Raw genomic sequence first — 15,126 nt, 5'->3', positions numbered from 1 at the left:
TATATATATATATATATTTTCATATCCACAACAAACTAATAAAGGTGACTGGAGAGCAGACCAGTAATTTGTTCCTCTAAAAGGCTCTGATGCAGATGGCACGGCTGTTTTAAATGTATCGCTTAAAAAACACGATTGTTGGTTAAAAACACACAACTAGTTGATGTTTGAGAGAGCACTTTAACTGACCTGTCGATGTGCAACCCCTCCTGTATACTCCGCTGGTCAGCACTTGAACTAACCTGTCCTCAAAGGTACACTGAGCATATTTAATAGAATTCAATTTATGTGATTAATGTTTGTCTTCTGAGTCTGGCTGATGAATGTGATTCATTACCTGACTCTCACATCACCTAAACAGTAGATTAAAGTTTAAGCTTCACGTTATAGCTCAAAACCTTGTTCACATGCGTGTACATTAAAAGAGGTTTGTTTGGAGGGATTCCTGCTGTTCATTCCGGCCTTAAAAAGATCGCCAGTGGAAGTGAAGGGGGGCAGAAACCACAGTCCTTCTTTTTCTGCTAAAAGGCACAGCCTGAAAGTTCAGCTGAAACTAATGCAAGGCTTAGTCAGTCTGAATTACAAATCAAGTGGGTGTTTTCTAAAGTTACCATCTTTTTACTGCAGAATTTCCCTACAGTTTTCCTGCTGAGCTGCTGTAGAGGGGTAGCAAATCAGCAAATGCCATACTAAAAGCATTAAGTTTGGAAGATTTTTTTGGTGACTAATACCCATTTCCACCTAGATTTAACGCTTAGATGCGAGGGGGTTTAAATGTAGAAAAAACATCTAAACATAGGCGATAGACTCCTTTTCCCATTTCCAGTGGATGAGTCTGCCTTTCTGTTTTTCTTCTTTTATGGTGTGTCACGGCCGATGCCGCGAACATGCCAGAAAACGTGCCAACATAATTTCGGAACAATGTTGGAGCGCTGCTTGCATGAAGATGGATAGAATTTGTAGCTGAGATGACGCCGGGAAAAGTGGTGAAAATGTCCTCCCGGGTGTCATGTTTCCATCGCTGCCATTCGAGCTGAAGCCGATAAATACCTGTGACTACTGCACAGCCATTTGTCCCAGGAATGAATGCCGATAGTAACCTTTTCCACTGAAGAGAAAAGCCAAATAGATGTTAGTGGGGTTTTTGTTCAGTGGGTAAGGGGCTTAACTCAGACTACTGAAAAATCATATTAGCTTTGGTCAAACTTTAGAAGGCATTTTTTTGGACTGTGGATTTTGTCCCCCTTGTCTTACATTGAAATCGTCTTAGGAATGTTACTGTTTATGGCCAATATTGACAGGAGGAACATGTACAGCAACCAGTAACTCTTGAAACACTCTTATGGACATGTGAATAAGACAGACATGTGAACCTGTCTTAAGGCAGTAGGATTTAGCACACGTCTAACCCTCCTTAGTACCTAATGACATAGTTAATGTGTTGCTCAGTTCGCCTTGGAGATAATTCTGTTGTTTTTAATTGTAAGCAACAAGTATTAGTTAGTGACCCTTGGCTTCTCCGCTGCAGACAGACGAAGTGTTCCTGGAGGCTCAGATCCAGAACATCACCACGTCTGCAATGTTCATGGAAAAGGTCTCTCTCGAGCCCTCCATGATGTACAACGTCACAGAACTCAACACGGTCGCAAGTGGAGAGGACGGGTAAAAAAGCCCTTTAGTTTACCCGTGTGTTCCTACCTGTTAACGTATGCGCCGTCAGCTTTTTACACTCAAGTCTTATTCGTAACTTTTCACTGCCAGAGAGTCCACATTTGGGAAAATGTCCTACCTGCAGCCCATGGACACAAGACAGTACCTGTACTGCCTGAAGCCAAAGCCAGAGTACGCGGAGAAGGCAGGCGTCATCAAGGGTGTGACGGTGATAGGGAAGCTCGACATCGTATGGAAGACTAATCTCGGGGAGAGAGGGAGGCTGCAGACCAGCCAGCTGCAAAGAATGGTATTAGGATGCCTTTTTTTAAATTGTGTGTGCACTTTTATATGTCAAAATAAAAATAAAAATAATGTGTTACACACTATTTATATCTTTGTATGTCTTCCAGGCTCCAGGGTATGGAGATATTAGACTGTCTTTGGAGATGATTCCCGACACCGTCAACCTTGAAGAACCTTTTGACATTATCTGTAAAATCACCAACTGCAGGTAAAAAAAATACGATTAAATCATTGAATTTAAAGCCGGATCCAATAGCACTAATAACTTTTTTGTGACCTTCGTGTTCTAGCGAAAGAACCATGGACCTGGTGCTGGAGATGTGTAACACCAGGTCCATCCACTGGTGCGGGGTATCAGGGCGACAGCTGGGGAAACTCAGTCCCGGTGCCTTCCTCTCTCTGCCCCTCATACTCCTCTCATCCGTCCAGGGTCTCCAGGTATGATCCAAACGTGTATATTGTAACTCACATCCTCGTGCTGTTCTTGCTTACTAATAGTCTTCACTTCTTTGTTTCAGAGTATTTCTGGATTGAGACTCACAGATACCTTTCTGAAGAGGACATACGAATACGACGACATCGCACAAGTGTGTGTTGTCTGCCCATATACGAACACTGAGTGCTAGACATTTTATTTAGCTTTTTGCATTTTAGATATGAATGGACCAACAGTGGAATTCTGCACGTAACGCTGACATTTCACTCTTTTTGCAACCTGATGGGATTGTACTGTATTTTAAAATAAATTGTGAATAATATAAATCAAGTTCTTTGCAAATAATTATGCAAATGTGCATACATGTTAATAAAAAAACATCAGTCATCTTTTCTTGCCTATTGCTTTGTTTTTGTTTTTTAATGCTGGATTTGGTCATTGTAAAAAGCCATAGACATATTTTATAAAGTTTATTTCATTTTTTTTATCAAGACTTTATATTACTCTGTTTAATGAAACCATTGTAGACTACTGAGCATATTTTCTTCAAATGTGTAGATTATAGGGATTTCTTGAAGTCTTAAGCCACATTTTGAGACACTAAGGATACCTATTGGGTGGCAAGTCACTGTACTAAATGGTAAACATAAATTGACCTTATCCCTGGCCACACTGTGTTCCCTATAAAGGAATTCTCACAATGCAAAGCATGGACTCAACTCTTTTGTCGAGCCATGACGTTTAGCCCCAAAAAAGTCTGGGGTTTATGGTAAAATGGTGTTTGTTGATGGCTGGTACAATAACACAAATATTAAGATTTTTTTTTTATTTCAAGACTATATGAAGCGAGCCACACAACATACAACAAAGTCCAGACATACTCCGTTCCAGGCTGGATTTGTAGTTTTTAGCGTTGTTAAAATGTCAATGGGAATTTGAATGAGTTATTCTTTCTTTTGAAACTCCACCTTTCATTAAGAATTGTTTATGACTTGTAAAAAGCCTGCTTTCTGTTATAAATTAGCTCCAAGCTCATGACAAGAAATCACTGACATCATTAGGGGTATTTCCTCAGAGAAATACTAAATGGGCAGAGTGCCCCTTTAAAGTGTGAGTCTGCTAAATTGCTAGGATTCTCTGGGATGTGAGATGGATCTTGGATTCAAACTGAGCGTCCCACTATTTAAAAACATTATTCAACAGGAAATATGTCACACTTTTATAAAACAATAACACAAAGGCAAAAATACAAGTATCTGCTCAATTTCAAGACATTTATTATATATATTATTATATATTCACATTATTCACATGTTTTAGACAAAACATTGTGCTGTCCTAGCATACCTATTTGTTTCCATAAAGCATCTGATCTCAAATACCAGATTTAAGAGCATGCAAAATGAACAATTTGAACACTCTGTTACTAGTTAATGAACAATTAAATATGCTTAAAGGGGATACATTTATTTTTGCTAAAGTGCAATAACAACATAATGCAGGCTGCAAACACTGCTATACAATTACATGGTTGCCTTAATCAAAAGTTAAGTAATACTCATTGAAAAGCAGTGATGTGAGTCTACGTGTTCCCAACACACAAGTATTCTGTCTACAAAAATAATATTAAAGAAGATGCAATATAAACCTGATGTGTTACGGTTATTGTATGAGAAAAAAGATGGAATGTTCCCTGTGATGCTGTAAAAGTACATTCCTCTCTAACCCTCTTTGTATCATGACTATACAGAAGGATCCTTAACTGAGAACATGAAGAGGGCAGTATTTTCTGCACATGTAAAACACGATCTCTGCAGAATGTAAAAGCACTGAAGAAATTGACTCATGTGCCCCCAGTAGGCTGAATGAGTTCTTGGCTCTCTTTAGGATTAGGTGCTTGCAATATGTTTTGCCATATATGTGTGGGATGCTTCATTTCATGGTCCACTCTCTAGGCCCTCGTCTCTCCGCCCCAGAGTCTTTAGTCACAGTAAAGTGCCTTCATCTCCCATCCTTGTCTCTTCATTCCAGCTTTGCCGGGGATTTGATTTCAAGAAATGGGTGTAGAGATTGTAATCGCACGATATGATTGCCCTTCCTTGGAAAATAAACGTGAAACTGAAACGAAAATAATGCATGTTATTGATAATGTTTTTTACCACATCAGCTAAGGTTTGGTTTTTGTATAAAAAAACACCTGAGTAGATCATGAGTGCTCCTCGGCGCTGCCGCTGAAAGAGCGGCTCCGGATGTGGTTCCTTAACTGCTCGATCAACTCTGGGTTCTGCTGCTGGATCTGCTGGGCAAACTGTTGTCCCCTGACAGACAGATGAGATAACTTTGTTTACCTGCTGAATTGCTCCCCACCCGAAAAATAGCTCACACTAAGCAAGAAGATAAATAGCAGATCGATCGTATCTCCTCACACTGTGGACATTTACAGTACAGGTACAAGTTGATACTAAATCAGAAACACCAAAACTATTTTCTCATGCTGGGTCACCTGGGCTAAAATATTATCAAAAGAGGAACTGTTTCCCAATATGTCTGCTTTTGAAGGGTCCGGGGTGTGTAAATGTTGCATACATTTTGAGGTTTATTACACATTTTGTTTCAGCCTGTCTGCACCTGTAACATCATTTTGAAAAATGCCTGGTGGGATGAATGGGAGAGTAAGTAGTGTACCCGATTCCAATTTCTGTCTTTTGTCTGCAAAGAGGTACTCTAACATCATAAACTTGCTTTTTGAGCCACAGTGGGCAGCAGAGATAAATAAAATGTTATATTTCAACACATATAATTCATGTAAAACTCTCTATAATGAATACTAACAAATCAACCAGTCTTTGTAATCCATTTAAGTTTCAGTTGGGTGTACTTACGCTTCAATCAAGCTGGAAATGTCTGACAGTCCACCCACTCCTGCTGCAGGACCCCCGACTGCATTGGACATCATTCCTGACATACTGACCACACAGCGACACAGTGAGTCAATGTACTGTGTGTTTAAAAACTGCACTTTACACGTCACACTAAATGCAATCAATTCATTTTGACACACACTCACAGCTGTTGTACTTGTTGATTCTGCATCACGCTTGCAGCCTGTAAATGGAAATTAAACTCCAATGTGTCACATATTTATTGAGGGACAGTTTGTTTCTGATTACATTGGTTTGTTGGGAGATAAGAAAACAGTCTATCGTCTAGTGCTGTACATACACACAGAGCTATCTAATTTAGATCTATCTTGCTTTTGTTGCTGCAGTAAAACTCTGGCATGCTTGTAGAAGCACTCTTGGCCTGGCAGACGTTCCCATGTGTCATCGTTTAACAAGTCAGGACTCTCAGGGCCAGAGGCGGCCATTTCCACAAGACATGATTAATGGGCTATCTGGATTGTCACTCATTGGACTAGTTAGGGAAAATATCTAGTCTAACCTTGCCAGATACAAAACGAGTGTACAAGACCTGTCTCCAGGACAAATGATAAAACCATGAACAGCAGTAACCTCTGTGACACAGCCAGGCTTTGTATGTACAGTGCATATATTAGGATGCATGCTTACCATGCTGATGAAGGCAGGGTTGTTGATTAAACTAGCCATGTCAAATCCTAATCCAGCCGCTATCTGTGGCACAAATTCACAGGCAAAGGTCGAAATGCACCTGACCTAAGTAATAAAATGTGAGCTTTAATGTACTAATATACATTATTATTTTACTCACCGGGCTGGTTGCTTCTTTTTGCTTCTGCTCTGCAATCTTCAGGTTGGATTTGTAGGTATCATTCTCAGGGTCTAATACCAACGCTTTCTTGAAGTAGGAAATTGCCTCTGGATACTTAGTCATGGCTGTCAAAGCCAAACTGGAGCCACAGATAACGGGTCATTGTGATATTATGCCGCAGATTACTTAAAAAAATAAATAAAAATACTATAAAACTCACCCCATCCTTCCATAGGCTTTGCTGTAGGTAGGATCAATCCCAATGGCTCTCTCACAGTCCCCAGTTGCCTCTGTATAATGTCCCAGTTTACTGTGAGCTGCAGCCCTGCACAGGGTTAAATTCAGACCCCATGTTTACCTTTATCGCTGGCTTGTATAATTGTGTTCAGATACATTACCTACAAGGAAGGGATTTCATTTACTAGCAGTGTCTTGTACAGTCATAAAATGACATAATGTCACAATCACAGACTATTTAACGACATCTATTGATGCTCTCCTCTGCTGTTGTATACAAATCTGTGATCCACAGATTAAGAACTAAAAAGTCAAGTGCAAAACACTGACAGTGTGAAGTTGTGTTGCTTGCTGTTGTGAATACCTATTGCAGTAGTACACAGCGTTTCTTAGGTCCAGGTCAATGGCCTTTGTGTAGCACTCCACTGCACATCTGTAGTTCTCTTCTTTCATGTGATTGTTTCCTAAAAAACATATATATATATATTGGATTGTTCACAGAGTTTACAAAAAGAAAGATTTTGGTTACAACATTGGGCCAAAGTTATCATAGAAGCAGTTTTGCTTTTTATCATCCTGAGAAACAGATAGTAAGATTAGATGCAGTGAAACCTTTTTTATTTTTTTATTTAGACATTACCACAATACCATTTTGGGCAGATAGGCAATACATAATATGAATGATAATCTACAAGATATCATTATTAAGATATATTCAGGGCTATGGTGAAGTTTATAGGCATTCAGTTCCTATTCCTACTCCTACTAGTAATACCAGGGATACTACAGAGGGAGACACAGTTTTCAGACTTAATGAAAATTAGAGGAAGAATTATGAGTTTTAGCATTACCTTCATTTTTAAGTTGCTCTGCTCGTTCAATGTCTTCTGGAGATGGGGAGGTCTCTGGTATGGTAATGTTGTCATTCTAAGTAAATGCAAAAGAGAAGTCATTACTTCCAAGTAAAGTTAACATAAACAGTGACTGTGTTGTAAACAAAAGACCGTTATTATGGTGTTGACCTGACAGAAGGAAAAGCACAGGTGTAAAAACTAATATCATTAAGGATGATTCTATTCTATTGGTCAATGCCAATAAGCAATGCCAGTGAGCCAGCATGCACTGGCATGACCTTAAAGTCAAATATAGTAATATTAATGACAAGTCAAAATGTCATGAGAAGAATTTACAGTGTTGACTCTGGATAATGGAAAACACAATTATCTTTATCCTGCTGCTGTATAAGCTGAGTTACTGAGTTCATATGAGCCATACATAATGATAAACTGACGTACTTTGTTTGTATGGTAAAGCATTGGTCCCAGTGATGGTGCAGTACCTACCTTGAGTAGGGAATTGAGGAATATCTCTGTCAGAGGCTGTGGCACAGCAAGATGGCAGTCACTGGAGCTGATCTTAAAGGTTGTCTCCAAACACTGTATCGCAACTGCAGTGACAGCATGATGATAAGATAGCGGCTAAAGAATTAGTCTTGGAGTTAACAGTATTATTGTGGCGAGTCAGAGCTTGGCTGCACATTCAGTGAGAAATCTAAACTGTCCTCCTGTCCACGTAGGATGAAACACGCCACCTCACACACTGCACATAATACCCTGATTACTTGTGATTCTTTTTGATGATAAACCCTACTCCTGTTTATTCTCTCTCTATCAACATCGTGAGATAAGAACATATGTAAATTAGTTTGCTGAAATGGACAGCACAAGAGCAGTGTTGTGTATTTGTAAAATGTACATGCACTGTGAGTTGGCCTACCTTCAAGGCTCTCCTGCTCATCAGAATTCAAAGCACCGCAATGTGTTTGATCTCGTAGGAACTGCACAATAGAGAATGCCAGACGCTTCTCCACTGCCATTTTTACCTAGAAACTGCTGCGCACACACAGGAAGTTGTTGGAGTGAAACAGAAAGGCATCCACACAGAACTGACTATATTATTCATAGGCTGACACTTTGTATAAGGGTATAAAACACAAGCTAAAATAATATGATGCTAATACATGACCCATGATGAATAAATGCAGGATTTTTACAAATAGTATTATGAGTCGCTCACTATTTAAAAAGTGACTATGAGTTTTTAGTGATTAGTTAGCACTTCATTCATCAATTTACATTTACATGTATATGCCATCAAATTAGCTGGAATGCACAAAGAAAGGCATTTCAAAACCCAATGCATTTGCAGAGCAGTACTCAATATCTCAGAGAAATATAAAGATGAATTTGATCAAATGGTGGTCAGATGCAAACATCTACGGTCAACAACAAAAATTAATAAACTCACAATCAGATTCCTGAGAAAACATCAATACCCAGTGGTTCTTTCCACCTTAATTATAATGTAAACTGTCAACATATGCTTAAATACTGTATGTCTGTCCATTCATCCCAACTTTGTCAACCGGAACATGCTAGATGTTTTGGGTTTTAGAGAACCATTATCTTCAACAGCAACAAAAGAATATCCTAATAAAATCAACTAAAACTCTTGTTTCATACCTTAGCTTGTGATGTGACTGTTGGATGATGTAGCAACTTGTAGATGTTTGATTCAGACTACCAGCTAACAAAAAACAGGTTCTGATATGATCTGAAATGCCCTTTTCTATGTTACCGGATTCCAGCTAAATTGATGGCATAAGCTGTAATTACACATACTGCATGAAGTAATTATGAATTAACTATATATGAACTGATCACATAAACTCATCAGGGTCTGATAATTTATTTATGGGGGGCAACAGGAATTTTTGTATTAAGCAGTAATCAAAGTGAAGAAAAAACACCTTTTGGTACTATTCATTGATGCATTTATTTATTTATTTAATATTTAACAGTCAAAACCCTTCTAATCAGCTTCATCAGGACTGTGTGGATGTTCTTTGGCAGAACTCTTCTGTATCCTGTGCTCGAAGCAAGAAGGTGATTGAGCTAATATGTTTTCAGGGCATTCAATTCATACATTCAATTATCATTAATCATTTGTTATGCATTATGATGCTACGGTTCATAGACAGTCTTATTAATTATGCAGTATATAGTTCCATGCAGGTTTTGAGAGTTTGTTCAATTTTGTCCAATCTCAATCGACTATCAAACATAGTCCTGAGTAATTAATTATTTAGTTATTAACCAAGACTGGAAAAATAGCTGGAAAATCAGCTGGACAACTGCCCACAGGCCACAAAGGAATCTTCCAGATTCCCCTGCAAGTCAAATGATTTTTTTTTTCCTGAATATGTTACAAGTATTACAGGCTGTATTGGGAATGTCCAAGGGTATCAGGTGTGACTTTCTTCTTTTTTTTTTAAGTGCACATAAATTCCCACCCATTCCGCCCCTCCACCTTAATCTTCCCCTTAAACCAGATACATGTATCTTAGTCAAATGATTTTTAGTTGGTTTAATGAACTGCATTTAAATGAATGTGTGTATGACATCATCTAATGCAAACCCTGCAGTTTTATCTTACTTTATGGGCCTGTAATTTAGAGCTGTGTGCTCACATGGCTTCCACTTAATAAAGTGGTATTAAATCACATTACCACAATATGGGCTCAACTGCAGGTTTTTGCCCGAGGGCCCCCTAACAGGTCACTCCAGCCATGTTATTATTCTGTTATCGCCAACCAATGCTACTAGAAAGGATGCTGGTGGTGCATCTGGTTCTTGTTTCCAAGACAACTCACATCAGGATAAAGGCAAAAGGATTCTTGCTTACAATAAAACAAGGCATTGATCCATTAAAATGCTGGCTGTTGCGAACTGCTTCTTTTCTGTGTCTGACCAAAGCAGTTCCAAACATATTAGTGCAGCAAACAGTGCAGGGGCAAACAAGGCCCCATTTACTGTAAATTGACTCTATGGGGAAATGATTGGCAGATACAAACACTGGCTCATACATCCCTCCTCACGTGCTAATGCCAGTCGTTGTTACGTTAGGTCTGGTTAGCACAGCCACTCAGTTTGTGTTAGGCTGTTGACACGCAGTGATGCCGAAGCTGTGATGTAATACCATAATAGGAGACGAGGTGTGTTTGTATTCATTATACAGGCATTCTATCTTTTTTTTTAAATACAATGCATTCGAGAAAATACAACTAATGACGCTGGCATGTGTTTGTAATATCTAAAAAAAAAACGTCCGGACAACAGGGCTCGCGCAATGTGGATGTGTGTGGTGATGCTGGCTAAAAACAATTCTGTCAACGAGGCAGCAAAACAGGCGCGAGGAGAGGAAAAAAGGGCAACCTTATTACATCCCCCTCAAACACTATGAAGTCAGTTTATTAAAAGGATTGTGTCAAAAGATGCTATTGAGTGTCTCCCCCCCCCTCGCCCACCTACCTGAGTTTATCCAGCTGTCTGCTGCTACCGCGTCATGAGGACTTGTGTCGGATTTGATAGCATCTTCTACGGCGCCTGCGCGTTAAAAGCGGAAATAAGCGTTTCTACATTTCAAGGAGGAGAGGGAGAAAGCTTCTGCTGTTCGCTGCTGCAGCTGTTTGGACTGAGCTACAGTAAGAGGAGAATACAGTAGGGTTTTTTTGCACGATAAAACCGCTGGCATGTTAAGAGTTTTAGTCTGCCGAGCGCTTTTCAGGTAGGCTATGCTTACACAGCTGAGTAACGTTATTGTAGTAAGTTTAGTGTGTTTACACAGTTGACAGTGTGACTGTTACATGTGGTATACGTGCAGTTTAGTGTCCCTAATTCGGTGTAACTTAATCCTAACCCTAACCACTCGAGGTCAAATGCCTAACCAGTGGCGATTTTAGACCCTTATTAGGGAGGCTTAAGCCCCCCTAAATTTCATCTCAGCCCTCCTAAAAATTATAATAAAAAAAATATATATATATATATCAATTTTTGTTAAGAGTTTGCCAACTTGTCTGTTAGTGTCAGAGGGCAAACAATTACAGGTTCAAACAGATTTAATATCCTGTGTTGCTGTTGCCAATGCTATGCACCTGTAACCCAGTCAAGGAAGTTTTTTTTTTATTTAATGTATATACCTCATTATCATTTCATTGGATTCTGGTAGTCCATAAAGAGGCTTTCATAGTTTTGTTCATATGTTCAGTAGTTTGCATTTATCCTCTGTTATATTAATAAATACATATATTCATTTGTATTAAGTGAATTACTTTAGCAGGGCACTGTATCCGTGTCACATTCTCATTAGGCTGCTGAGCCGCCCCTAAAGGCCTGATCCTAGAATCACCCCTGCCCCTAACCCCAACCAATCAATCTGCTTTGTAGAGCGGTTCTTGGCGTGGCCATAGTGAAATTTGGGAAGTGTGCCGTTACATTTAACTGCTGTGTGTTTTATTTACTGCCTGTTAATCGTAAAAAGGTAGGCCGATATACTGTAAATGGCTGCGATTGCTGACATTCTTACAAGTTTTTGGCAGTGATTTGTCATGTTGTCTTGCAAATTATTCCACGCTTTTATAATCTTGTTTTGAAAGGCTTCTGCTGCCATGCAATGAAATTCTACTCTGAGTGGTAGTAGGAAAAAGTCTCTGCTTAGCATGGAAAATATGCCGAGCATGTTTTAACTGTGGCCTTGAAGAATTTATTGCTTACAGTAGTGCCATCTGTTAAATTCAATCTGATGTCATTTCAAATGGGAAGCAGTCCAGTGTGTAAAGGCTTTGAACATTATGATGAAAGTAAATCACTCTCATGCTGTGTGTCTCATGAGTTGTTGCAGCAATTTTTGGGTCGATACCATTTGTCAATGATTTTGGTGCAAAATATAACCATTTTTGACCACTTGATAATTGATTAAAAAAAATATGATGTCCTCAAAATTTTAAATTAAGACACCAAGACATTGATAAAAATCAAAGAAAACAAGCTGCGATTTGGTATCAAAAACTTTTGGAAATTTGGAGATTTCTGCAATCTTCCAAAAGCCTAATGGATGGCGAGTACCACTGTTCTGGAAATTGTTCAGTAACCCCCTTTTGTTGTCATTTTTATCTTGGAAAGCCATACATTCTCTGAATGCCCTGTGTCTCTACTTTGTGGTTGTAAAGTTTTGCGTTGGCTGTGATTACCCTAGAGGTCGTACTGTGTCTGTAATACTGTTTTTAACTTGGATGTCTTATTCTTTACAGCGGCTCTAAACCTCTCCTGAGAATGACCATCCACAACGGGTCTGTGACATGTGCCAGAGACTGCTCTCAGGCAGGAAATAAGAGAAACGCGTTGAGATGGGACCTAACCCCAGACGACATCAGCACCATGACAGACCGCTTGATGAACAGAGTAAAGACGTTCTACGATGACATTGGATCTCTAAAGATAGAAAATGTTTCTGTTGAAAACACCCTGAAAGCCTTGGCTTATGCCAAACTGGATTATGCAAGTAGGTCTTTAAGGATATGCATATGACAAGGATATGAATAATAACTATAGCACCAAATGTGTATCCATCTGCAGCAAATAGTCCGAAAAAAATTACACTATTTACTCCTGTTTGTTAAAACACACCACAATAACCAGCTGTTTTAAGAAATAATGGAGCCTTCTTTTATTTTTATTTTTATATATATATATATATATATATATATATGTATATATATATGTATGTGTGCGTGTGTGCGTGCGTGCGTGCGAGCTGTATTTGAAGATTTAGACATGGGCCACAGACAAGTGTAGAGAAGATAGGGACTAACACATGGGATTTGATTACAAGTAAAAAATTCTTCAAAAGATTTCCAACATTGCACAACTCATAGTAACATTCATGGTGTTTTGTGTTCCTTCTGTTCCCGTAGCATCACTCCATGTTCTTGATTTCCCCCAGTATGTATGTCCCTCTAAAGAGGTTCGGACAGCGAGCACAGAGGCAGACAAGAAACTGTCTGAGTTTGACGTGGAGATGAGCATGAGGGAAGATGTGTTCAAGCGAATTACAGCCTTGCAGGTGCGCCTCATGTCACATCCACTTGAGTATACACATTACTCACAATATGTGGGAGGTAAAGGTTGACAATGGTGGCATGAATTAAACATTAGAAATAGTTTAAATCAAACCTCTAGTCCCCTAAGATAATAATGAGGTGTTAAAGTAATCTTATCGGTCAAAGATATGCATTTGAAGCTAATTGAATGTGTGCAGATTTGATGCATTTGTCACAGTAGTTATGCCAGTGATAGATTATTTTCACATTTTATGTCAGCCAGAGGGCAACCAGATGGATGCCAGGACTGACTGGTATAGCATACCCTTATTTGACCCCACCACTTGTTCTTATTTAGCTTGAGAGGAAATTGAATCTGAGCTATTCAGTGTTAGCCAAGCATATGTTATTCCAAGCAGGTGTAGCTGGCTGACATACAGCATAAATAAAGGTAAGTCAGTTTAGCAAAATGAAACATAATTCTGCCTGTATGAAGAAGTGTGTTTGTCTTCTGTGATTTCTTTGTAACAGAAAAATCATCAAGACAACCTTTTACCCGAAGAAAGGCGGTTTTTAGACAGACTTGTTACATTAGGCAAGCGGAAAGGATTGCACCTGTCTAAAGATATACAAGAGGTAATGCAATATGGATCTGAATATTAAAGCTGCTTTAGTTTTGACCGTATAAGTAAGCATGAAATGAATGAAACGCATAAGCTTGTTTTACTGTTAATAGAATCAGAATGCATCCATTACATAGCTTTAGATGTTGAAAACGAGTTTGTTTAATAAAAGATAAGTTGAGCATTGAAGTGATTGCAAGTGCCAGTCTTTTATTTTGAAGTTTGATTGTTGGGCTGCTCCTGTGTTTACATTTTGAATGACAAATTCTGCTTGTAATTCTTGAATAATCATGTCACATCCTGGAAATCAATTTAATTTTCTTTTGACTTTCCTTTTCCACTTTCTCTGCTCCTTTTCTCTCCCAAGGACATAAAAAGAACCTCCAAGCGTATAAGTGCACTCTCCATAGAGTTTAACAAGAATCTGAACGAGGACAATACGTTTCTTGTTTTTTCTGAGCGCGAATTGGGTAGGTTTATATGCATGAGTCTCAGGCTGCTGGACAGTTCTTGTATTATGAATGGGTTTTTGATATATAGACTATTTATGTTGCTGCCCTCTTCTGTTAAGGTGGGCTAGCTGATAGCTATCTCAATGGACTGGACACGACAGAAGATGGGCGATATAAGGTGACACTTGAATATCCCCATTACTACCCCCTGATGAAGAGGTGTTACAATCCTGAGACCAGGAGGAAGATGGAAACGGCTTTTCACAGCAGGTGTAAAGAGGTAACTGGAGCCCAATAATAAATCAGTGTGCCCTGTCTGACCTGTGACCTGTGTCTGTTTTTAACTTTAGTTGATGCATGTACACCTGCAGCTCTATCTGGAGAAATAATGCGGTTAGTTGCAAGTAATATGCTTAAAGTTGTAATCCCAAAGACTTTCATGATGCACGCACACACATAATCCAGCGTTGCCGTTTGTAATTTGATCTCATTGATATCAGCCTCACTATTCATGGTTCACTCTCCTACAGCCATGGCAGAGCTGTATTCAATTATACAACTAATGCAAACCAAAAATGGCCTAGTGTTGCTACCACAGTCCATCAATTAATCAATCAGTCAAAATACTTTATTGATTCCCGGTGGGAATTTGTGTTCCAGATTAAATAAAATAGAAAAAAAGAAATATCGCTGCAAAAATGAAATACAAATATGGGCATTATACTTAAATGTATAGCATCAATATAGTGGGGGGGG

The 15,126-nt window shown here is 39.0% G+C and overlaps 3 protein-coding genes across 6 annotated transcripts in view; 2 read left to right on the top strand and 1 right to left on the bottom strand.

The window, feature by feature from the left end:
• trappc13 (trafficking protein particle complex subunit 13) overlaps positions 1–2,784 on the top strand; it is a 9,180-nt gene extending 6,396 nt beyond the window's left edge. For both annotated transcript variants that reach the window (XM_032539608.1, XM_032539607.1), the window contains 5 exons: positions 1,529–1,662; positions 1,762–1,960; positions 2,064–2,164; positions 2,247–2,394; positions 2,475–2,784. In XM_032539608.1, the coding sequence (XP_032395499.1) occupies positions 1,529–1,662; positions 1,762–1,960; positions 2,064–2,164; positions 2,247–2,394; positions 2,475–2,582 (690 nt within the window). In that variant the 3' untranslated portion in view covers positions 2,583–2,784. The remainder of the gene's footprint in view (positions 1–1,528; positions 1,663–1,761; positions 1,961–2,063; positions 2,165–2,246; positions 2,395–2,474) is intronic.
• Positions 2,785–3,703: 919 nt separating this feature from the next.
• Positions 3,704–10,972, bottom strand: sgtb (small glutamine rich tetratricopeptide repeat co-chaperone beta). Of its 2 annotated transcripts, none has more exons than XM_032539605.1 (12): positions 10,729–10,972; positions 8,135–8,250; positions 7,702–7,805; positions 7,210–7,285; positions 6,723–6,822; positions 6,342–6,446; positions 6,122–6,260; positions 5,962–6,024; positions 5,460–5,497; positions 5,275–5,358; positions 4,590–4,710; positions 3,704–4,510 (listed from the first exon to the last, which is right to left on the bottom strand). In XM_032539605.1, the coding sequence occupies exons 2-11, from the start codon at positions 8,232–8,234 to the stop codon at positions 4,599–4,601; spliced, it is 921 nt and encodes a 306-aa protein (XP_032395496.1). In that variant the 5' UTR covers positions 8,235–8,250; positions 10,729–10,972; the 3' UTR covers positions 3,704–4,510; positions 4,590–4,598. The 2 variants fall into 2 exon arrangements, with proteins under 2 accessions (XP_032395496.1, XP_032395497.1); XM_032539606.1 differs by having other exon boundaries at positions 8,135–8,247; positions 10,729–10,791.
• Positions 10,826–15,126, top strand: part of nln (neurolysin (metallopeptidase M3 family)) — a 7,779-nt gene continuing 3,478 nt past the window's right edge. Inside the window, exons 1-6 of one of the 2 annotated variants that reach the window (XM_032539603.1) lie at positions 10,826–10,984; positions 12,507–12,757; positions 13,170–13,318; positions 13,827–13,931; positions 14,286–14,388; positions 14,490–14,650. In XM_032539603.1, the coding sequence (XP_032395494.1) occupies positions 10,950–10,984; positions 12,507–12,757; positions 13,170–13,318; positions 13,827–13,931; positions 14,286–14,388; positions 14,490–14,650 (804 nt within the window). In that variant the 5' untranslated portion in view covers positions 10,826–10,949. The remainder of the gene's footprint in view (positions 10,985–12,506; positions 12,758–13,169; positions 13,319–13,826; positions 13,932–14,285; positions 14,389–14,489; positions 14,651–15,126) is intronic. The other variant, XM_032539604.1, reaches the window with a different exon arrangement.

The sequence above is a fragment of the Etheostoma spectabile genome, chromosome 16 (assembly GCF_008692095.1).
Source record: "Etheostoma spectabile isolate EspeVRDwgs_2016 chromosome 16, UIUC_Espe_1.0, whole genome shotgun sequence".
Lineage (NCBI taxonomy): Eukaryota > Metazoa > Chordata > Actinopteri > Perciformes > Percidae > Etheostoma > Etheostoma spectabile.
This window is presented reverse-complemented; position numbering and strand designations above follow the sequence as displayed.

Excerpts from the sequence above, each read along its gene's own strand:
- sgtb (XM_032539605.1), bottom strand. The coding sequence starts at position 8,234 with ATGGCAGTGGAGAAGCGTCTGGCATTCTCTATTGTGCAGTTCCTACGA. Across the intron at positions 6,261-6,341 it reads AAAGCCTATGGAAGGATGGG|TTTGGCTTTGACAGCCATGA; the intron begins GTGAGTTTTATA and ends CTGTGGCTCCAG. Across the intron at positions 5,359-5,459 it reads AATCAACAAGTACAACAGCT|TATGTCAGGAATGATGTCCA; the intron begins GTGAGTGTGTGT and ends CTGTGTGGTCAG.